Source organism: Prionailurus viverrinus, chromosome D4 (assembly GCF_022837055.1).
Source record: "Prionailurus viverrinus isolate Anna chromosome D4, UM_Priviv_1.0, whole genome shotgun sequence".
Classification (NCBI taxonomy): Eukaryota; Metazoa; Chordata; class Mammalia; order Carnivora; family Felidae; genus Prionailurus; species Prionailurus viverrinus.
In genome coordinates this window covers 75,011,255-75,034,991 of record NC_062573.1, presented here as the reverse complement: position 1 = coordinate 75,034,991, position 23,737 = coordinate 75,011,255, and the positions used below count along the sequence as shown (strand labels likewise).

General features: G+C 43.1%; 1 protein-coding gene across 18 annotated transcripts in view; it reads right to left on the bottom strand.

Annotated features, from left to right (window-relative positions):
* Positions 1-23,737, bottom strand: part of TRPM3 (transient receptor potential cation channel subfamily M member 3) — an 812,479-nt gene that overhangs the window by 28,747 nt on the left and 759,995 nt on the right. For 15 of the 18 annotated variants that reach the window (XM_047830956.1, XM_047830962.1, XM_047830954.1 and 12 more), the window contains one exon: positions 19,911-20,085. In XM_047830956.1, coding sequence (XP_047686912.1) covers positions 19,911-20,085 — 175 coding nt within the window. Of the gene's footprint in view, positions 1-19,874; positions 20,086-23,737 lie in introns of all 18 variants that reach the window. The other 3 variants (XM_047830951.1, XM_047830953.1, XM_047830952.1) reach the window with 1 other exon arrangement.

Below are 23,737 nucleotides of genomic sequence, written 5' to 3'. Positions count from 1 at the left end.
AACATGGGAAGTAGGTACATTGTCAAAATCACAACATTTTGGAGCACTGAACGGGCTTGCTCAGTTGTTCCCAACCTTATCAGACGCAATGCCTTTTTTTTTTAAATAATAAATATCTTCAAATGCTTGTTTACTATTCTGAGAAAAAATGTATGGGTGGTAAAATTTATCAGTACTCACAATCACAGAAAAGAATGCCCTAATTTTAATATAAAGGGGAAATAAAAGGACAGTAACATGTAATAATATTATAAATGTTCCCAAATGTAAATGCTCCAGTCTAACTATTCTGCAAGCTATAGTGCCAGGGTCAGATGCTTACATCTATATGAAGACTTCACGAATGACATAGCCACAAATGTACAGGCTGATCAAGGACTCAAGTACAATGAGTGGCACTGTCCTTGGTGAGCTGGTTTTCTCAATGGTGAACCACCTGTGGGAAAGTTCCAACAAAATACCATTGCCCTCAATTTTCATGGTGTTTCATTCCTGGAAGAAATTCACTACTTACTAAAAACATGCAAAAATATTGTGCTTTTAAAGGTAAAATGGAGTTAGGCTCAGATAATTGGAACCGGGTTTTTCACTTACATGGAAGTGTGTGGGAATGGGGCAGAGAAAAACACTTCATTGTAGAAATGTCCTGTGCATTGTAGGACATGTACCCTCCTTGGGCTCCACTTACTAACTGCCAGTGGTACCCCCAAAACAGAGAGGGCAAAAAGAAACACTCTTTGCATTTCAAGATGAAATTTCCAAACGATGGGGGCCATACTGCCCCAGTAGGGACCACTAGTGGTCTAGTTTAAGTCCATGTGCCTCCATTCACACCTAGGAGCTGGGCTCGGGTCCATGTAGCCAGCACAGGAAGGTAAAACTTCGCCTGGAAGTCAGGTCTGCTAGCTCCTAACGTGCATGATCTGGTGCTTGCTGAGCTCTCAACAGGACCCATTGGTAACCGTGGTATTGATGCTGATTGATCAAATCATACAATTCACATCACCTACACACATGCCTACACACACCACCACCATCACCACAACTCAATTCCTGCACCAAACCCTTCACAGATTTTCCATTGAATGTAGGAGAATATTCATATCTTTACATTGGCCTAAAAGGCCCTGTACAACGTCACCCTCATTTGCCCCTTCAGCTTTATTTCATACGTTTTTGCCCCCTTGCACATTATGCTTCTACCATGCTGGGCTTCTCTCAGTTACTGGTTAAGTGTTACCTCCTTCCTGCCACAGGACCTTGACACATGCTATTCCCCCCTCCCTGGCTTTTTTCCTACTTGTTGCCTGGCAAAATCTTACTTATTTTGCATAGCATAGCTTAAAAGTCATTTATTCAGAAAGCCTTTTCCTGAGTCTCCTTGTTCAGATGTTCTAACAGCATCCTGTATTTCTTGAACATACACTTATCAGAGCTTATGATTCAGTAATTGCGTGATTCTGTGTTTGATATCTGCTGCCTCCACTAGGCTCCTCAGGAGGCAGGAGCTTCACTGGCTTTACTCATTATTGTGCTCCCAGTACACAGCCCAGGGCCTGGAGCAGAGTAGGTTCTAAATCTCTGCTGAGCACATGAATGGATGAATAGCTGGGTTAGCTGTCTAGAATGGTTTTCAGGTTGGCTCAAAGGCAGGCGCAATGGGGCAAACAAAATCATGCTTTTTCACGACAGGCAGGAGCAACAGAACCTTGGTTCTAGTTTGCTGTGAAGATAGAGAGCCATGCTATTTGAGACCATTGGTTTTGGCTTGTTTCAATAGGCTGGTTTTCAAAAGAACATAGAATAGAGGAGGCTGGAAGGTACCTCTCTGTTTAGACAATGCCGAGCTCCTGCATCTATCTGGAGTCAGCTTCCCTGCTGGAAGGAACTGGAGGCTTAAGTAACATCTCTGCAAGCTTTGGCTTTAGAAGATTCAACCCTACAAGTACCCCCCACTTCGTCCTTCCCCTGGTATTACCAATATCATCTTATCTCCAAGTAGCCCTTGGTATGGTGCCTTTAAAAATTTTTTTCTTTATTTATTTTGAGAGAGAGAGACCGCACAAGCAGGGGAGGGGCAGAGAGAAGGAGAGACAGAATCCCAAGTAGGCTCTGTGCCATCAGCACAGAGCCCGAGGTGGGGCTCGAACTCATGAACTGTGAGAGCTGATATCAAGAGTCGGACACATAACCAACTGCACGGCACCCCGATATTGTGCCTTTTAAAGTGCAAATTTTGTTTTCTTTCTTTCCCAAACTTCAGTCCTCTGGGTATCTATCCCTTTCCTTAATTTGGCACATCTGCACATCACCAGTGCTATTATTTATTAATGTTTTTCTTTGAACACATCACACCCTGACATTGACGCAGATTTTAGCTTCAAAACGCACACTAATATGCATGAACTCCTGTATTTCTGGGGCTTGTTGTATTCATTTGGGAAAGACTGCTCTTTTTCTTAACAGTGTTCCAAGGCAGACCTCCTTACTGTCCTTAATTTGTTAAGAATGCTGATGAACAGAGAGGTTTGCTGACTTGCTCAAGGTCATAGAGTTATTAGCAGCGACAGAACTGGGATTCAGAGTGTCTGGCTCCTGGCTCTGTCCTGGGCTGTCCCTGTCACGCTAACTCAAACGATTCTTAACTGAGTTCTCCACCCACACCAGGCACTCCGTAAATGTGAACCGCTATGGGACTAATGATCACTCCTCAAAGCAGACTCTTCTGTAAGGTTTCCCCCCCTTCTCCCCAGAGAATGTCATATCCAGTCTCTGCCACTGGTATCTGGGAGGCTAACACCTTTTAGATGGCTCTTCCCAATTTGTAATATTCTGAGCCTTCTGTGAGCCATGTCTCATTTACAAATGCGGCATCCTTCTTGTTTACATCACTAAGATGTTCACAGTTTTGATGATGAAGGCTATTCTGACATCCTCACAGAGATAGGTAAATCTCCTCTCGGGAGGTACGATGTATTTTCCATGTGAGTGTCTAATTCATCCGTGATGATGCTTCTAAGAGTAGCAAAGGCATCACTGTCCCAGGGAGATAGGAAACCTTCAGTGAGGCCTCAGGATGGCTCCAACACTGGAGGCAGCTTCCTTCCTGATTCTGGAAGGCACTGTTTTCAGGAAGATTCCCTGCCCTCCTGATTTTCAGCATATGGTGGTTTCCTGAACTCCTGCAGAGTTGCTGATCCTGATTTTAAATTCAGTCCCTAACTTGGAACTAAGTCACCCATGGATCCCAGGCACTCCACCATGACATGTCATACCAACTCCAGCTGCTGGAAGATCTTAAAGTCCGATCCCACTGGCATTCTTTCTGATCCTGGCTGAACACACCTAGATCATTCCAAACACATGGCTTTTGTCCTTGTTGTTCCCTCTGACTGGAACATTCTGTCCCCAGTTTTTGCCACACCTGTTTTCATCATTTACATTTCAACTCAATATTCTCTCTTCAGGGCCGTTCCCTGACCATCCTATGCAAAACTGCACTCCTAACTCCTCACCCCAATGACCCCCAAGTCTATTACTTTGATCTACTTTCTTTATGAGACTTATTATGACCCCAAAGTATCTTATTTGGTTACTAATGGTCTATCTCCCTCCTGTCCCCAGTAGGATGTAACTCTCGCAAAAGAAAAGGTGAGGACTCTCTTGTTTACTACTTTCCCTCCAGTGCCAAGCAGGGCACTTCAGAAGTAGCTACGTAAGTAAATGCATGACTGTGGTCCGGTCCCCACAGTGAGGGGCAGGGGGAAAAGGACGACTGCGGAATCAGATGGATGCAACCTTTTGTTATCATGGAGAAATTGGAACATGGGCTTAGGATTTAGATAGGCTTGGGTTCCAGTTCCACCTCTGCTGCCCTGGCTGTGTGCCACAAGCAAGTTACCTCATCTCTGTTCTTTCGGCACATCAACAGTAAACGGGGCCTGAACGCGCTGTAGTATATCATGTGCCTGGCCCCGTGCCAACCACTGTACTAGGATCTCAACAAATGTTAACTAACTTCCCTTCTCTTAGAAATGCCAGAAGAAACCCATGAAACTCTTGACAGCCTTTATAACACACTTGACAGCTAATAAAGAACTCCGGTCTCCTTATATTTGGTACAATCTGCTTAAGTACAACTGCCATACATTTTTCAAAAAGCAGTGACATTTTCAAAACTTGGTTATCTTATGTAGACTCCTGAGAGGGTGTACAGTCTTAAATCCACTGAAAAGAATCTAGTCTTTTAGTGCGTGACCTAGTTGATAGAGGTGTCCCTCCCCTGTATATTCAATTACTTGCTGTATAATAGAACCGTGCACACCACATATAGTTCCGTAGTTGAACACTATGTTCCTCAGGTGGCATAAGGGACTTTGAAGTACTTGTCAGCAACTGGCTTTCCTGGAACCATACTCTAACCACTCAGTTCACAGTGGCATTTTACTTCTGAAGTCCTTGTTCAGAATATTAAAAAGGGCACGCAGCAGACTTCATTCCTTTGCTTCAAGGACTGTGATTTTGTAAAGCTGGACCCCGTGATCTACTCAGGAGAGAGTCAAGGGCTCCAGCAAATGCTTAAAAATGGTTTTGAATGTGGCCTGGAGGTGTTAAGTTGGTCAGTAACTGTAACTATGGAGTCTGATTGTGGGGAATTTAGTTCTCCTTCCCACTTCGTCCCAGATGGTGAGCTGGAACGATTGAACAGGACAATTTCACAGGACTTCGGAGGTTGCTCAAACTACTTTTTGTTAGTGCACGATGGTGCTTTCCTAGTTAAAAAAAAAATGCTGCTGACTTTTCTCAGCTATAAACTTGGCAAGGGAAGTATTGAAGTTTGCTAGACTTCACCTAGATCAGCTACACTTTTGCTGAATTCTGAATGATCAGTCAGGCCTCTGGGGTCCCTCATCTTTCACTGTAACGACAGCTAGATTTACTCTATCCAAAACTGGTGCTCAAGAGCAGGAGATGGGACCTACTCGTTTGTCATGCTGGCCATTGTGACACCATGATTGTGTGATGTCCAACTTGGTCTTTGGTCTGAAGAGAGTGAACAGAGACGAGAGAGATGTGAAACCCGTTAAGGGGTGGCGGTGGGGGGCAGGGGCAGTGCACTTTGTTCCTGGCTTCAGGTTGTGAGGACTTGGGATCTTCTCAGATTTGTTTTTCAGGACCTTGCAGATGTTAAAAGCAACTATCTTGTGCCTTTTCTCTCTGAGAGGCGACAAGTTGAATTTTGGATTCTGATAGATAAGGGTTACTCAACCTCAGCACTATTGACATTTTGGGTTGGCTAATTCTTTTTTTTTTTTTTTAAGTTTTTTATTTTGTGAGAGAGAGAGAGAGAGAGAGAGAGAGAGAGAGAGAGAGAGAGAGAAAGCACACAAGCAGAGGAGGGACAGAGAGACATGGAGAGGGAGAGAGTGAATCCCAAGCAGGCCCCACACTGTCCGCGCAGAGCCCAATGCGGGGCTCGATCTCATGAACCCTGAGATCATGACTACAGCTGAAATGAAGAGTTGGATGCTTAACCGACTGAACCACCCAGGTGTCTCTGGGTTGGCTAATTCTTTGGGGGGGCTGTCCTGTGCTTCCTAAAATGGGTAGTAGCATACCTGGCCTCTATCAGTAAATGCCAGTAGACGTCCTCCAAGTTGTGACAACCCAAACTACTAGGCATCGTCAAATGTCTCCTGGGGACAGGGGGTGGGGCAGAATTGCCTCTGGTGGAGAACCAGTGGAGAATCTCACTGAGGGAGATTTCGTGGGCACAGGAAAACTTGGAGTGTTCCAGCTTCTCTTGGTTGTCCTGGGCTTTTAGAGCTTTGAGTTCCCTGAAAACATGGATTTTTGATGGATTTGCAGACAGGTAAAGGATGAACTGCAGGAAAAGGTGAGAGAGGGTGGTACCTGAACGCACTTAATTCCCGCCCCCCTTCCTCCCTCTCTTCTGCACCTCTGCTAGTCTTCTAGCAGTGAACCGGGGGGTGGCATAGATGTGGAGAAGCCTGGCTGAACCAGACAAGCTGGAGCTGGGAAGCCCAGTGCCTGCAGACTGAACTGGGGGAGCCTGAGGCTTTTAGAACTTCAAGCAATCCCGATATTTAAATTCAGGCATCAGCAATTTACTGCAGGCAGCATGGAAGATGGTTTTTGGAGGCAGCCGGGCATCGGCTGGGGCCTTTGGCAAAACTGCACTGTAGGCAAAGCTGTTTTTGCCACCTCTCTCCTTGTGAACCTCCCCCACGCCCTGTCTCACTCTCTGCCCTCCGGGCACACAGTCGCCTCGTGCTGTCCTCTGGCTGCTCAAAGTCGGCCTCGCCCAGCCTGAGCCATCTGCTTCATTACCTGCCCCCATTTTAACTCTCCTTCCCCGAATGCTGATTTCAGCTCTTTTGGGGGTTAAGATTAAAGATTCAAATACCTCACACTAAGGGGAGAAGAGTCAGTAGGTTTAACCTATTCAGGGGATGTTTAGATTCTTTGAAGCTTGCTACTCCTCCTTCAGAAGACATTTGGGAACAAACGGCTCTTCTCTGGTTTTTTTAGTTTTCCTGAAATGAGCCCCCTGGTTATATATTTTCTACTCACAGTCTCCCCACTCGGCAATCACAACCCATGAAGTCCACAAACCAGACTTAACTTAGAAAGGGGCTCCATACAAGGTGAGCTGTGAATTTCCCATAAAAGAAAAAAAGAAAGAGAGAGAGAGATCCAAATTCTGTAGCTTGGCCTACAAAGCCCTTTGCAACCTCCTCTCCATGCATTCACTCAAATGTGGTAAAAAAAAAAGATGGACACCGACCCTGGCACCTACTCTCCAAAAATGCATACTGTCCAGTGGGGGATATACATCTAATGCCTCATGTTGGCTCAGGGTAGGTCAAGAAGGCTTGGGAGCACCTTGTAGGGGGTACTAACCACAACGGCTGGTCCAGGGAGGGAATCTCTCTGCTATCTCCATATGTCTCTACCTGGCACACCTTGTCACCCCTCTCTAGCTGTGTACCTGAGCTAAATGCTTTCCCATCATCTGTCTGGAAAACTCTTAACATCTTTCGTGACCCAGCTTACCTGTTACCCCCAGGAAAATTTTTCTGACTGTACTTTGTCCTCTCTTGTTTTGCTTTGGCACATCTCCCCTTCCTCACCCCCAAATAAGTGTGTTCTTTTCTTCAGGCTTTATATACCCATTCTATGGAAATATGTGTCACGGTGATTTGCAATGATCTGTTTACTTGTCAATCTTCTCCCTTAAACTTTTTTCAAAGCCGAGGCAATGAAGCGTGTCTCTTTCTAGCTCCCAGTTCGTAGCCCAGTGCCAGGCACACAGAAGTGCTCAGGAAAAGTCACTGTATGAATGAACTGATTCCAACCAGAATCTGGAAAATGTGATAGCAGGCTGTCTGCTTTTTTCCCTTTTATATTACATTCTGAGGCATATATACAGAAGAGTCCATAAAACATATATGTCTAGTATAAAATGAAAATCCGTGTAACCACAGCCCAGGTCAAGAAATCGCTCCCTCTATTCTTAACTCATCAGTGGATGTCATCAGCTTGAATTGAGTGTGTCAGTAAGCCGAGGACTCAAAATTCTGTATCTGACCTGAAGTTATTGGGGTCTCCTGCGAAGCATGTCCTCAGCTTGAACCTCAGGCCTGATACTTCAGATACCACCAACTTGGCCGGAAGCCAAGCAATTCAGTCAAACACCACTTGGCAGACGTGGTCTGCAATCTAGCTACAGGAAGCTCTTCGCTCCACTGGACAGTATCTTGTTCGAGATCTTGAGCCCTTTGCTCCCCCCTCCCCCAATATTGAGGCTGCAGGTGTATCTGGACTCTGTCACATTTGAGAAAAAAAAAAAAAACAATTAGCATGTGAGCCTATTTGCTAACAGTTAACCTGTGTGGAGATCAGCCTTTATTTTTTGGTTGCTGTTAATACAAGCAGCTGAAATCTTGCCATGTTATCAGAAGGGGGGTGCTCTGCTCTTCTCTGAGTGGAAATCAGCCATCTGCCTCACTGCGTTCAGTCAGAACACCATGCCTCTGGAAAAGCCTGTAGTTACAGGATGCATGGTATCCACCTTCAGTGCAGCCCAGCTCTGAGCTCGCAGGGCCATGTGCACAGGTCTTATCCAGTCCCGCTGTCGGGCCCCAAAGCTCCCTCTTCCTTCCCTAGTTGTCCTCAACAAGGCAGCACCTGCCTGTCTTTCTTCCTCCCTCCCTCCCTTCCCTCTTTCTTTGGTTCCTCCTCTTTTCCTTATCCCTCCCTCTCTCCTTCCCTTCTTTTCTTTCCTCTCTTCCTTGTAGCTGTCCAACAATACTCTCTGTACACAGACTACAATGATGATTTGTTCAATAAATAGTTCTTGAACCTGGCTGTAGTTCTTTTCTCGATTGAAAATTCAGCTAAGTTTCGGCAGGCTATCAATTCTAGGATCCCCTGATTTCACTCTTCTTTCTGTGTGTGTGATGCATGAATCCATAGTCACTGTATTTAACTTAACTCGAATTAAAAAAAAATTGTGTAAAACAGGTAACAACCTGATTCTCTTTCTGTTACTTGCTTCAAAGGGTTTCATTCACATACTAACTATTTTCTAAGCATCTACCATGTGACAGACACAGTCTGAGATGCTGAGGCCAGAGCAGGGAGCAGGCAGAGGCAGTCCCTTTTCTCGTCGGGCTGGCATTTTAAAGGGTTTTTATATTCTAGAACTGAGCTGTCCAATATGGTAGCCACTAGCAATGTGCAGCCATTTAAATTTATTAAAATTAAATAAAATTTAAAATCCACTCTCATTCACACCAGCCACGTTTCAAGGGTTCACCAACCACATGAGACTAGCAGCTTGCCATTGGGCAGCACAAATCTAGACCAGTCCCATCATCACAGAAACTGAACTAGGATATTCTGGAGGAATTTGCCAGACCTACTACCACTCCAAGACTTGAAGAGATCCCTGTAGCAATCTTGTGAGATGATTTATTATGACACCAGATCATGACTCCTTTACATACAATCCTCCCTTTGAAACACGGAGCTTACATCCAGCATGCCTGGAGCCAGTGAATTTATTAATTTGAGCATCCTGTTTTTACTTACAAGACAGCTAAATCAGTGTGGTGGAATAGCATTTTGAAATACTCATTTTTCCCTCTTGTCTTTCAAGCAGGTATTGGCTCTGTATCAGGGAAGGAGGGGCTGTAGGGTAGAATCCAGAAATAGGCTTTGAGTCTCTGGCTGCTTTTGTGGTCCAAATGCACGAGCTCAGGACCTTTGAGCATTTGTAGAAGGGGCAAGAGAAAGGAAGATTTGAGGAAATAGATAAAAATGTCTCAGCAGAAGCAGGACTGGAGGAGAGAGAGAAGAAATGTGTGCCTGTGCACACATGTGAGGGTGTCTGAGAGTGAATGCCAACTTGCATGTGTTATATGGGCTCATGCTACATGGTTTTCCTGGCAGTTCCATTGGGGGTAGTGTGATCTCAGAGGGATATAGTGTCTAGGGATTTTGGACAGTGGGGAGATGTCATAAATCCACTAGACCTGAAGGGTCCAACTGACCGGGATGATGGATGTTTCAGCAGCTGTGTGATAATTCCACTATATCCTGCCCTTACTCCAACCTTAACCCACCTCAGGGAAGGTGAACCTTGGGTCATGATTTTCCTCCAGGTTATGGGGATGCATGTTCAAAACAGAAATCAGTGGAATTATAATAAAAAAATTAAGCGGATTTTCTGGCAGCATCCGCATTTGTGGTCTGGGAGCCATATCCACTCCTCAAGCAGTGTGGTTTCCATATACACCAACTCCACATGCACAGACCTAATCTCCTTTGGTCTGCTGGACTTGGATTGGTAGAGTAACATTTCTCCTGGAAGAAACAAGTGCACAAAGCAGTGTCATCTTCTGCATTTGGACAGAATGTCACATAGGAAATTGACTCCATCCTGGAGCTCTGGTTTCACACGTTCATCAACTGAAGTAAGGCGGAAGGAAGCCAAGGCAATGGCATGACGGGATGGTTTAGACAAGGACTTAGCAAACCTACTGCCCACAGGCCAAGTCTGGTTTGTCTCCTGTTTCAGTAAATAAAGTTTCGTTGGAACACAGCCACACCCATTAGTTTATTTATTGTTGCGTTGCGGAGTTACGAGTATACCGTATGGCTTTCAATACCACCTGACCTTTAAGAGAAAAAGTTTGCCGACCCCTTGGCTGAGATTACAAACTCCTGAAAAACAAGGACAGTGTCCATACATCTCCTGTTTCCTCACAGGGTCTGCCTGGCAGAAGAGCAGGTGCAGAGCAGGGATTTGAGATCTATGGCGGAAGAAACGATTCTAAGGCTGGAATAAACCTTCCTGCTTCAAGAATGACTTCTTTCACAGACTCCTGGGAACATAACGCCTTGCGTTACAGAAACAACTTCAGGGGTTAAAGAAGTACAGGGTGCAAATTGGTCTCTGTCATTTGTAACGAGTCTGTCTTTTGTCTGCTGTATATATAATCTGGGCACCCCGGCCTCCTACTCTGTACTGCAAGGAAGGGTCCTGAGCCTCCAATACACATTGTGTCAGGCTGGATCTGAGGAGACTTGGAGCCTGAGTGCCTTTCTTGGGTGGAGTTCTTCCAGGAGTGACCCTATGCAAAGGATTTGCACGAAAGTGATTTGTTAAAGGCAGTGCTCTGCAGAAGAATGAGATAGAAGAAAGTGGAGGAAGCAGAGTAAGCAAAAAACAAATGGCAAAAACAAAACGAAACAATGAAAGAAGAACCGAGGTGCAATTTCAGATGAAGTCCGACCCTTAGCCTGATCCTACGGGGATCTTTGGAGTCTGAATTACATTTCACATTCAAGAAGCGACTTTGCGGTCCTAAAGGTGGTGGCTCTTCCAAGTAAGCCAAGAGTCAAGGGAGCTAGACCTTCATATCCTCTTACCCTTTCCTTCTCAGCAGGCAGCATCAGAGTATGGAGGCCCTGGAGGTACAAAAACTCTCAGGCACTTTAGGCTCTCTGGGTAGTGAAGCCACACCAGCAGCTCCCGGGTTAAGTTTACAGCAAAGAGCCCTTGGCATCAAAGGGCACAGAAACTGGATGGTGCATACAGAACTTTGGTAAAGGGGGATGCGAGAGGATCTGGAGAGAGGACTAACGCTATTTGCTATAGGCCAGACTGGATGTCTTCTCCACCAATGCTTCCATGTGGTTTGGGATTACGTGCCATTTTGGATTCTACGTATCATTCCTATGATATGGGCCCTCCCAGGTATAGCATAATCTTCTTCCTCTTTTTCCTCATCCTTTTCCCTTTTCCTTCGAAGGAAAATTATTTTGGGGGAGGAAACAAAAAAAAAGCCACTTTTTGTTCAGGGTCTCCCTTGTTATGATTAAAAAGATAAAATGTCTGAAATTTGCTTTGAGACTGTATTATTTCTCCTATAACATCTCCAGGGGAAAATAAATCCCCAAAGCTCTCTACCCACTCTGTAGAATGGTATTTCTTTTATTTGACTTAAGTCTGCAACTTTCATACTTCAATGGATCCTTGGCTCAAGTACACTGGGATTTGGGGACCCATGTCATACTCACTTTATCCACAGAGAGATTCATTTTGGGAGTTGACAGACTTCAGACATGATCGCTTTCATCTTTCAGAGTGAAGAGCCCTCATCTTCCTGATCCATCCTCAAATTAGAGCTTCTCATTCACTCCTTCCTTGAGTCTGGCTGCTCTTCTCTGGCTCAGCACATTTGTGTTTTTCTTGAGAGACAGTGACCAGCACTATCCTCAGTATCCCAGGAACGGATATACTACAGCTTCAGGTCAGGTACAGACAGCCCCTTTTGTTTCATTTTTAATGCTATTCTAGATGATGTTCAACATCATTTTGGGTTGAGTGACATACCATGCAGGTGTCTCTAGTATTCAACCTATAGTGATTACCTTTCCTTACCTGTAGTCAATTACATCTCATTAGAAGGCAGACTGTTACTGTTTTTTCAATGTTTATTTATTTTTGAGAGAGAGAGAGAGAGAGAGAGAGAGAGAGCATGAACGGGGGAGGGGCAGAGACAGAGAGGGAGACACAGAATCCAAAGCAGGCTCCAGGCTCTAAGCTGTCAGCACAGAGCCCGACATGGGGCTCAAACCCACAGACCGAAAGATTATGACCTGAGCCGAAGTCGGACACCTACCTGACTGAGCCACCCAGGTGCCCCTATTATTGTGTTTTAATGACTAATTTCATCTGAAACTGGCTCTTAGTAAAACTTCCTGCTACTTTTCTGCTGGTGCAAACATGAACTCTTTCTGAAGTCCTTCACTATTGGCTTAGTATTCAGCATCGCCATAGACTTTAGTTTTTTCTCTAAATCTTACAGAATCCCATTTTTATTTTGCACATGCTGAAGAGAACAAATTCCATCACAGTTTTTAGGAAAACCCCTACTGATTCGCTTCTATTCAAAGGGTATGCAATTTTTATATCTTTTGTCCCCAGTGAGAAGTTAGCTCCCCATAGGTGACAAAATAGTCCCAACAGTTAGATGGGAAGCTAACTTTTCTGTACCAAGTTAACTTTTTAAAAAGTGGTTTAGACCTTTTTGGAGAAAGTTTCAAAAATTTTAAATGTATCCTATCTGCTGATGCTTTATTTTCCACTGGGTTATGTAGGACTTGCTTGGAGTATTTGTGGTAAAGGAGAAAAACCATGGGCTTTGAAGAGTCATGCAAACCTATGATGTACCAAAAGCACTCTGTTAAAGGCAGAATTACAGCAGAGGTTGAAAATGGCCAGGATGGGCCAAGGACTAAATTTAATTGTAGGCAAGGTGTTAGCACGTCTACAGTTAAAGGACAATGGAATAATCCAAGGTGATAATAAAAGCCCATTCTTGTGAAAGGTAATGACCCTAGTATCACAGGCCATTGCTCATTTCAAAAGGAGAGGCTCCCCCAAGATGGAGAATTCTCCACACCATCTGGGGCAGAATCTGGTTAGAATCTGGTTGTTCTGTGCCACCACAGAAAGTCTCCACTTCCATCCATTTAGGGGATCAGAACAATCTGTCCTCAACACAATCTTAGAAACCTGGGCAAAGGTTGCTCTAAACTGCCTATGAGACCTCGCTATCCTTAGCCCAATTTGGCCCCTTCTACCATTACAGCTCCTGTCTTCAGCTGCCTCAAAACTCTGGAATAGTTATTCCCACCCTACCTCTCTTACGTATCATCCTCTATTCCTGCAGTGCACATTCCTCTGGTCAACTATCCTCACCTATGCTATTGTCCTCACATGATGTTGGGCTCTCTGATCACTGAATTTTCCCACTGTCTCTCCCTTTTCTCCCTTTCCCCAGAGCCTTCTGGAACACCTTTGTCATTGAACACATACTCCTCTGCTTTCTCATATTTTTATAAGCCCACCCCCATCTTCATTTTCTTGTTTTCACTAAATCTCATTTTTCAGAAAGACGCCCTGGAACCTTCTCGAATGAAAATTCCACATTCTTGTACATCCACCATTGTGGTCCCCATAAGTAATGTCTGCATTGTCACTGATACTTTGCCTCTTCCAAACCACTGCTTTTCACTCTTGCTCAAAAAGCCCTTCTCCTTTGAGTTTCAGGTCATTCTGATTAAAGTCTTCCTGTCCACTCCCTCTTCTGTCACTATGGACACTTCAGTATCTGCATTGACAAACACAGAAGAACCTAGCTTCAAGATGCTTGGCCTCAATTCCAAAATATCCTAGAACTTATTCTGGACCTTATCATTATCCTAAATTGTCCTAGCTCTGGACTCTGAATACCAGTGTACCATTCTCTGGCCACAACATCTTATCACCACATGTCTCAGGATCCTTAGTTCTCAAAGCACTTAGTTCTCTAGTCTTTTGTCCATTCTTTTTCCTCCTAGGTACTTACCAACATTATACCTTTATTTTCTTCTCCTTGCATCTTAGACCTCATAATGTGTAACTTTAAGGACCCTTGCAACCATCTTCAAAACACGTAGTCTCCTTTCTTTCTGCCGTACTGGCATAGCAAAGCTTCAATCTTGGATTAACCCAACTATTTGTTTTTCTTGATCTGGGCTGCTGAGTCTTGACTGAGAAAACAGACAACCTAACTATGCAAATAGGTGGCCCTAAGCAATCCTTTGATGTGTACTTAGTGGCTTTCCTAAGTGGTGATTACAAAACATTACTCTTCTTCTCAAAGCCCCACTTCATTGATCTTCCTCCTCCCCTTGCCACCTCCACACAGACACAACACTTCTCCCTCTCTCTTCCCTAGTAAATGCTTTGCCTTACTAGTCATTTGCTCTTAAATCACTGTAATTTGTTTTTGCATGCACTCTTGAAATAAAAATCCTCTGGCCAAAATTATCAGTGACTTCCTAAAGGTCTAACTGTATGGACTTTTTCTAAATATTCACCTAATTGTTGTCCTCTCTTGCACTGGATACTGTCCTCCATTCTACTGTTCTACTCTGGCTTTCTCTCTCTACCTGTGCTCCCTGGCAAGCTCACCCACTTCCTTGGCTTTAACTGGAATTATATTCTTGATCTCCAGATCTGTACCACCAGGCCACCTCTTTCTACTTAGCTCCAGAGACCTAGACACAAAATAGCTCTCTTCATGGTTTTCCTGGAATTCCTAGGGGAACCTCGAATTCAATCCAACTCCAACTGAACAAATCCCCCTTCCTTCATAGTTCTTACTGCTAGGTTCTCTATCTCACTAAATGATGTCATTCTTGAGACTAAGCCAGAAACCCTAGCATCACCTGTTAGCTTCTCCGTCTTAAATCCTCTTCCACTTCCCCACCACCATCCTCTGCCCCACCTGACTTCTGCCCAAGTTCTTCTGATTTTACCTTTTTAAAGTCTCATGCTGCCTATCTTCTCCATTCCAACTGCTACTGTTATTAGCTAGTGTGCTCTCACCGCCCATCTTTATATTTTTGCTTGAGAGCTCTGACTAAAACATGTCAGATCATGGTACCACCCTGCACATGGAGTATAAGTCCTCCAAGATCTATACTACTGTCTCTCTCTTTAGACCCATCTGTTCTGCTTCTTGCCTCCTGCCTCTCACCCTACGGTCAGCCATATTAAACTACCTGCTGTGCCTGGAACTGTCCACGCTGAGTCTCAGTTTTGAGTGCCATTCTTCTCCTTCACAGCCCCCTGCTCCCATCTGCCCAGCAAATATCTGCTCACATTTCAGGTCTCAGTTCAACCTTCCCATTCTTTGCAAGGCTTCATCTGTTGTGGTCCCCACGCTCACCCTAGGAAGAACCGACCACTTTTCTTTTGGGACTCCATCTCCACATACATAGTGTCAATGTCAGTTTGCCTTTCTTGGCCTGCAAATTCCTTAAAGACAATATCTCTGCCATGTGCATCTCTTTACCTTGGTGTCCAGCTCATAGTAGGATCGAAAATAAATATCCATTGAATGGATTAAAAATGGGGCCCAACCTGTGGGCAAAGGCTAAATGAATATTATGATAGAGGAGCAAATGTTGATCGCTATAGCGTACTGAATCATCACAAAGGCCTGTCTGCTGTTTGTAAACTCACTAAGTCTCAGTTTGCATTAGCAAACAAGTCGGGTGGATATTCTCTAGAATGTAAGCTGACTTTCAGGGGCAGAGAAAGGGGGGTGGTGCCTCCGATTGGCTTGCTTCCTTAGCAATCTGCGAAAACAAAACCCAGCAAAACAATTCCCCCTTTCCCAAAAGTTGGCATTGGCTCAAGTTTTTCTTTTCCGAAATACTTTCTTTGGTCAGGCAGCACTCCCCACGCTATAGCTGTTAGGCATTAGTGTGCTCTGAATCCATTAGAGAAGGTCAGTCCTGAATACCAAACAGATGCAGAGCCCTGAGTTTCCAAAACTGGAGTCCAAGGATCGAAATGCATAACAATAGCCATGTTCTCTGTTCATGCTGTTCTAAGATTTGCCACAAGCAGGCATTTTTCCACACTGGAAGTGAGGAACACATCATTTGAGACAGAAAAGTAATACAAAGAAGTGTTTTAGAAAAAATGACCCCATGCATTAAGTAGATTGGATAGTTAATTTAGGCCAAGAGGAACAGCCAAATAATATTAAGTTGTTACGGTAAAAAGTAAGTTTTGGACATTTTGCTTTCACGTTACTACCCAAACTTATAAAAATACTCAGAGCAGCAGAAAGAAGGGCTAAATTTAGACCCTGATTTAATGCATTCAAGAGCATGATTCATTTTCCCCCTGCCCTGGTACAGTCTGGGAAATCTGTGTGTGTGGCAGGCAACACAAGGATGCCTTGTAAATAAAGGGAAATTTCATTCATCCAGAGGCTCAAGGAAGCTAGAGACAGCCCATCTTCTCTGCCAACAAAGGTATATTTCTAGGTACTTCACACTATGGAACCAGATATCGCAACTGGTGAGAGTCCACCTAATTTTAGCTTTGCCCTGGCCTTGGCATGAATGTGCTGTTGCTTCTTTTCTCTAAGTGGCTTTTCCCCCCTGTCAGGCTCCAGGGGGATCCTGACCAGCTCTCAGATGCCATGCAACATGGGTCACCTTAATGAGACACTTATAAGGATGTCATCATTTGGTAGCAATACTTTTAGCAAGCTGGGGCCCGAGTCACTGAATGGTAGCCCATACATTGGGTCTTACAGAGCTAGTACTACATATAACATCAACATCTAAGATGATCTGGGGTCGTTTGAAAAATAATCACAAGCCCAAACTAAACCAAGCCAACAACAGTGAGTTCAATTCTTATCAGTTCATCAGGGTGCAGGGCACAACGTCCAGAGAGAGCAGACCATCACTGTCCCTTCCCCAGTTTGTTTCATTATCTGCTGCTGCCAATCACGGTCTTGCATTCGCATCTGCTCCTGACACAAAGCAAATATTTTAGCCTCTACAGATAATCGAGATTAATGACAGACTGTCATTTGTGTTAATCTAACCTAGTTTAGAGGCGAAAACCACCTAAATTATTTTGTGATTTTACAGTGACTCCATTCTTTCTTATTTCTTTTGCTTTTAGTCTTTGAGCACATTTGGAAAGTAACCTTAGAAGTCTCATCTCAGCTGTTTTCACCTTATTGAAAGTTTCTGGGCTTAGGATAAACTATAAGAAAAATAAAAGGAATTCATGTAAAAAATCTGTAGTTCAGTAACATTGTCTCCCGGAAGTGAGGGCATTAAAGCTGTCCTCCCTTCTGAGATATAAGAAAGACAGTAATAACCCACCCCTTGGGACCCATTATACATCCATATACAATTATGCCAAGAAAGATCATTTCCCCAAACATGAAATGGGTTCAGCAGTTTTGCAGTTAAAAACAGAGTTAGATATGGAACACGTGCATCACATTAGAAATGAGTCGCTCTGAGAAGGTGTGTGTGTGTGAATGAGCAGCGTGGGAGAGGCCCACACAGGGGCACATTCGCAGGATGGGACTGGCAGACCCTGGGCAGGGCCATGGGTCCAGGTGGATATGAGATCCAATCAGCCTGAACACATGCTTCACAAACTAGCCTGGACACCGCACAGAAAAGAGGCAAGACACCGTAGGGCAGCGTAAATGATTTGTACCTTTCTCAAATGGCTTGGTTCTTAGGTCTCCTGGGCAATTCTGAATGACCAGGTGGGGCAGTCACCCAATGCCCCTTGGGCTTGTCCAGTACCATAACATGAAAATCAAATTATTTTAAAAATAGGGATGTTCTGTGACCTTGGCCACATGGAATGACCAATTTGGGGGCCATTTGAGAAAGGACAAATATTCTTTAGCACTCTAAACAGCAAACTGGCTGATTTAGCTTAGAACAGTTGGCTACCATTGCAGCCCATTTTGGAATGTCAAAAAAGAAGGTAAGTCAGGGAAGGGTGTCATGAAGTTTGCATCCATCCAAGGCTGGGTAACTTAGATATTGAGATTTGGGGTAGAAATTGATTCTCACACATGTAGAGCACCACAGATCTAATGAACAACGAGGGACATCTATTTTCATACTTCACTCACACAAAACACCTCTCTTCCATCTCTGGGGTGGGGGGGGGGGTGTTCCAGTTCTAAACTACAATCAGCCCTTCTTTTAGAATAACAATAATAAATCCTCTTATTCAGCCAGATGGTGGTGTCTGTTGCACTAGGTTGGGCTCATAGTACAACATCAATAAATGGCCACTTGTAGAGGGACAGACAGAATCCCATTTATAAAAATACCCACACTTCCTTCCTTCTCCCATCCCAAAATGTTGCATTGTCAAAACACCCAGGGGGGCTTAATCTCATTTTGGGGAAGAAAGGAAAACTAAGGAAGGCAAAATAATATATGTGGAAAGCAATTTGGGGGGGTGGAAATAATACATTTAATCTCTGAGGAAAATGATCGTAGATGGGCTTTTAGTCGTTTTGCCTTTAGGGACCAGCAGAAAGGAGGATCCCGAAAGGGTTTTCCCCAGACCCTGGAAAGCTGTCGTGGTGAAGGCTGCACATTGCCAACTAGGAGATGGAGTTAAAAATTCTTCCTCAGTGAGCTCGGCTAAGTCTCCGGAAATGAATATTTGTTCCAATGAGGTGTTCCCAAAAGCTTTCTGGCCTCAGATAACTCATTTTAAGAAAGGTATTTGTTCAAAATCCATCACAGGAGGGAAAATGACATATTAATGTATCCTGTTGCCAATGTACACATGCTCTACACGGGCCCAGAGGGCTCAGACTCTTTGCTGCTTGCTCCTTATTTACTTGGTCTCAGCCCTACCTGGGATTGGCGGGGGTGGGAGGGGGATGCTGACTAGTCTCTGCTCCTGCTCTTAATAAACTATACTACCTGGTTATGTAACCCTAATCCATGTCCACAGTCCAGGACTCAGATGGCTGGCTTGTCAGCAAAAAATGTTTCAAAAATGTTAATTCGACAGTGTTGGAGGGATGTTATTTCTAGAGCCAAACTCCTTAGGGAAAATGGGAAGTAGGTGCTCCAGGGATCCAGTTCCTCCATACTGAAAGATACTTCTTTCCTGATGCCTTCTCCCCAAATAATGTCCCAATGCCTGGTGTGCCCTGACATTGGGTCCAAATAAAATGCTGGAACATATTCATAGGATACAACTATCTCCAAACTCTATATAAGAGGGTGTTTATTATAGAGAATCAGCCTCTATTAGGGCATGAAACAACAAAGCCTGCGGGCACTTGCTCCTCACACTGAATCATTTCATGATATAGATACTATTTTTTTTACCCCTGGCATTTACAGCAAGCAACTCAGTTTACAACCTAAGGCATTTTCCATACTTCCAGGCAATGAATACTAGCTTCTTTTGAGTCTCAATAGCACATAATTTAAGACAGTGGGAAAAGGAGCTAGAGAATAGTTTCCATTGCAAGGAAAACACCATGCAGATGTTTGCCCTCTTGAATTCTGATGGAAAAATAGAGACTTGTTTATTTGTTCTGAAGTCAAATCCAAGGAATTTAGTTTTTACAGGCTGGGGGCTGGGGTAGGGGTGGGAAGTAATGACATAATATATTAATAATATTGAAATGTTCAACACATGGCCCTAGGATTTTCAATCCCCAAATAATTTAGGGGGAACCATTTTTATAATGGTTCTTCATTAAATTTGGTACACCTGATGTCAATCTGTGTCACAGTGATGACATACCAGAAAAAACACCCAAGGACTACTTTGTTAAAATTTTATATTCACCTTCTATAATTGTTTTTTACCTCCAAGATAGCAAGCTAGGAATTGGTCCTCTATCTTGAGCCATTTATTGAGAACAAACAAATGAACTCAGAAAAGACATGACCCAATTGAAGTTCAATACCTGACTTTGGTGTATGAGAATCATAAACTTGCTTACGGTCTATCTGGTCCGCAAACACTTCCCCATAAATCATCCAATAGGGCATGTAGAAGATGTTCTTGGCCAATTTCCATGATGGTTCTTCATTGGGAAAGAGAATGGCTTGCCTGGCGACCCCAAAACTCATCAGTACCACCAGCATAATGATGACAAAGTACATCATGTCTATCATCTGGAAGGGTGTGGAAGCAGAGGGAGAAAAAAAAGAAAATCCACATGATTGAGTGTTCCTATGATATCAACATTGATGGAAACCTTTGAAGGAGGTTCATTTTCAACACTTCTGACAAGGGATATATAGGTAGACAGCTGTGTCCAAGTAAGAAAGAGAACACTTGGTCTATTGAAACAACATCCACAGAATTTTATCAGTAACTCAAAAGCATTTAAAAAAAAGGCACGCATAGAAAGGAAGCCCCTCACTTTCCACTGTTGTCTGTGCTACCTAGTTAAGACTAGGCATGGGAGTCACATGAAGCTCGGGTCTCTTTATGAATCCAGCTCTGTTCCTGGGAGCCAGTGTCCTCCCTGGGTCACTTTCTTCTTAGCAAAATTGAACTTGGGATGATCGAACTATTTCAAGAACTACTGCAATGTTGTAAATTCCCTAAGTTTGAGAGTTGGAATGCTCAAGAAAGTAATTACTTGCAAGCAAAACTAGGACAGCCCACATATCCACCATCTACCTTCTTATTCTTGTGGCCCCACCTCACTGCCTGATATTCTACCACAAACCAGTCTCTCAGAGAACCACTCTTTCTGTACTTAATTCTCTTGCAGCATATCCTATCAGTTATAGAGGGTGTTTTTGTCGGCAATAGAATCAGGTTGCCTAATGGCCCATTTCTGTGTCTGCTGTTGAAATGTTGGACTTTCATCTTGACATGTTTATAAAATTCTCTTGACTGCATTCAAGCACAATGTTATCTCTCGTTCCTCTTTGTTCCTTTCTTTTTTGCTTGTTTTCGTGATACATATTATCAAGGATCTGTTTCTCATATGCCAAATTACTTTCCTTTTATCACCAAAAATAGATGAGGATGTAATAACTATTATTTTGTCTGGCCAGAACCCATTGCCTCCTTCTTTTAGAAGCAGTTCCCACCCATTTTGGCCACAAATATGGTGTCTTTTCCAGGCTAGGTTAATGATGGTACCTCACCCTCTGGCAACAGTGATAGGAGGTAGGCATGTGACACAAGATGGGCCAACCAATATCCTCTCTTTGGATTTTTTCAACTGAAGCTGGGATAGAGATGCTCCCTTTCTTTCTCTGTAATGATATAAATTCAGAGTGTCTGAGGCTGAGTCCCCCACCAGTAAAACTGATTGAGAGTGAATGAAGCAGATATTCCAGACAGAGAGAGACAGCATGTTCTGAAAGTGGTTGAGAGCCTGACTGCAGTAACCCTTAAGGCCAGTTTCATCATGCCCTGCCATAAGTCAGTATATCCCTCCTGGGCTTAAGCTAGTTGGAGATTGGTTTCTATCCCTCGCACCAAACCATCTAACACAAAAGACAACCTTCTCTGGGATATCAAACTTCCTGAAGGGATACCCACCCACAAAGAAAGAATAATGAAAATTTTATCATTGATAATGCAGGCTTTAAATTAGCTTTAAAATTTTATTTTAAAACAATATTCCATGGTGCCTGTTATTAGAATTAAAACACAATAGCCTTCTGCTTTGCCTTAGGACACTGAGGGCTCAAAATATTTTTGGCCAATTAATCAACTGTCAAGGCAACTTCTGAATCCATCTTTCAAGTATCATCTGACTTTGAAACTAAATAAGAATTTCTCAAAAGTTGATGTTCATTCATATTTGTTCACTGTTTTTAAAGATACATGCTACTTAATTAGTTATTCCTTTCACAGCTTAGTGGCCTCAGGACTCTCTTACAACTGAACAAGCCAGCTGTGTCAAAACAGTTTTATAGGAAACATAGGCCTGTTTCCCATCCTCTATTTTGTAAAATTATTTCATCATTTATTTACCAAACGTTCCATCAATGAAAAAACACTAATGGCTCCACTAATGGGTGGGGAGAGGAAGGTGGGTACTCATGAGATTTAGGAGCTAGTCTGACCCAAGAAAACTCAGCCAGTACACACAGCAACTGTTCTAATTCAATTTCTCAGGACTGTTTTCATTCAAATTGACTGTGCTACCTACCTGAAGGGCCAAAACAATCTAAGACAAGAAACATTCTTCCCACTCAACTTCATCTATTTCACAAAAGTCTTCCACACAAATACTGAAATCTGATAGAGCAGAATGCAGAAGTAGAACATTATTAGTAAAAACCAGAGCTGGGTACCTCTGTTTTTACAGTTAAAGTGTCCAGTCAGTTCAATATTAAGAGACCTGATTCTGTCTCACTCTTGTAAATATCTGTAGGTTGTGTTCTATACAGGTGAGTACATATGGTGGTGGTTATACACGTTTTCAGGTGTTTGACCACCTGAGTTTTCATCTTGCCTCTGCTAGTAAAAATAGCTTAGGTGGACATGTGCAAGTTGCTCAATCTTGGTTTTCTTTTCCTTTTTTTTTCAAAATGGGGATAATGAAAATCACCATGCATATTAATTTCATAAGGCTTAAATGAGACAATATGTGAAACAATGTGGGTAGGTCTCAGTAAATGTTAATGCATTGCTATTAGAATTGGAAGGTCAGATTGTGAAGTCTGATTGGGTAAGAGCTGGTATCCTGCCTTTGTTTTTTGCCTGGTTTCTGGTTATTCCATTGCTAAACAAAGATATTAAAACCCATTTCATGGGGTTGTAGTGATGGTATGTCTGACATGGTATTTGGCACAGAGTAAATGATAATTATTATAATTCTTGTTTTTATTCTGCATTATACAAGTGAGTTTAGTACTAGGCTTAGAGAATTGCATTGAGAAGTAAAATATAAAGAAAAGGGGTCAGGATTCCAGTAAGAGATCCTGGATTTAAAGATCAGTTGGGATCTTACTTTTTTAATTTTTTTGGTCAAGAGAGAGAGAGAGAGAGAGAGAGAGAGAGAGAGAGAGAGAGAGAGAGAGAATCCTAAGCAGGCTCCACACTCAGCACACAGCCTGATGCAGGCTTGATTCCATGACCCTGGGATCATGACCTGAGCCAAAAATCAAGAGTTGGACTTTCAACCCACTGAGCCACCCAGGTGCCTGAATCATACTTGATCTATGTATTGTGTCCAGGTATCTTATCAGATGTCTGTCCCTAGACCACAGGGTATAGTGAGTTCCTTGGTTGTTTAGTACTGAAGAGGGACTCTGTAATGTTGAGGGGCTTTCAGAATAATCACATGCGGGCATATTTTATTAAGCTTCCCACCTGGCAGTCCATCTAACTCACTGATAAATTCTATAGGCATATTTTACCTACCTTCTGGATCAGAGACTCAATTATTTAACTAATTATCTTAAAAGCCCCATGAAAGAGAACAAAGTCACCAAATATACCCATTTTCAACTTATTTCTGACTTATAAGTGGAATCATTCATAAGTTGGAAGGCAGAGAAAATGCAGTCCATCTCGCTCACTCGCTCCATAGTAAGGTTTCATTCTAGTCAAAATTGGGGATAATTATGCCATTATTAAAATAACAGATGTAGATTTTAAAATAAGCTTGCTGGTTTAGTGTGACTTTAGTTATTTCAACTATTTAAATGCCATCCAACCTTTTAAAGTGATACATTTGGTTTGTTTGAGACTTCAGATCTTACTTAATGAAACAAAACAACAAGGCAACGATCAATTAGAGAAACAAGCAATCAGATTACGTAACCGTCTGCTGTGGTGCTTCTCAACAGA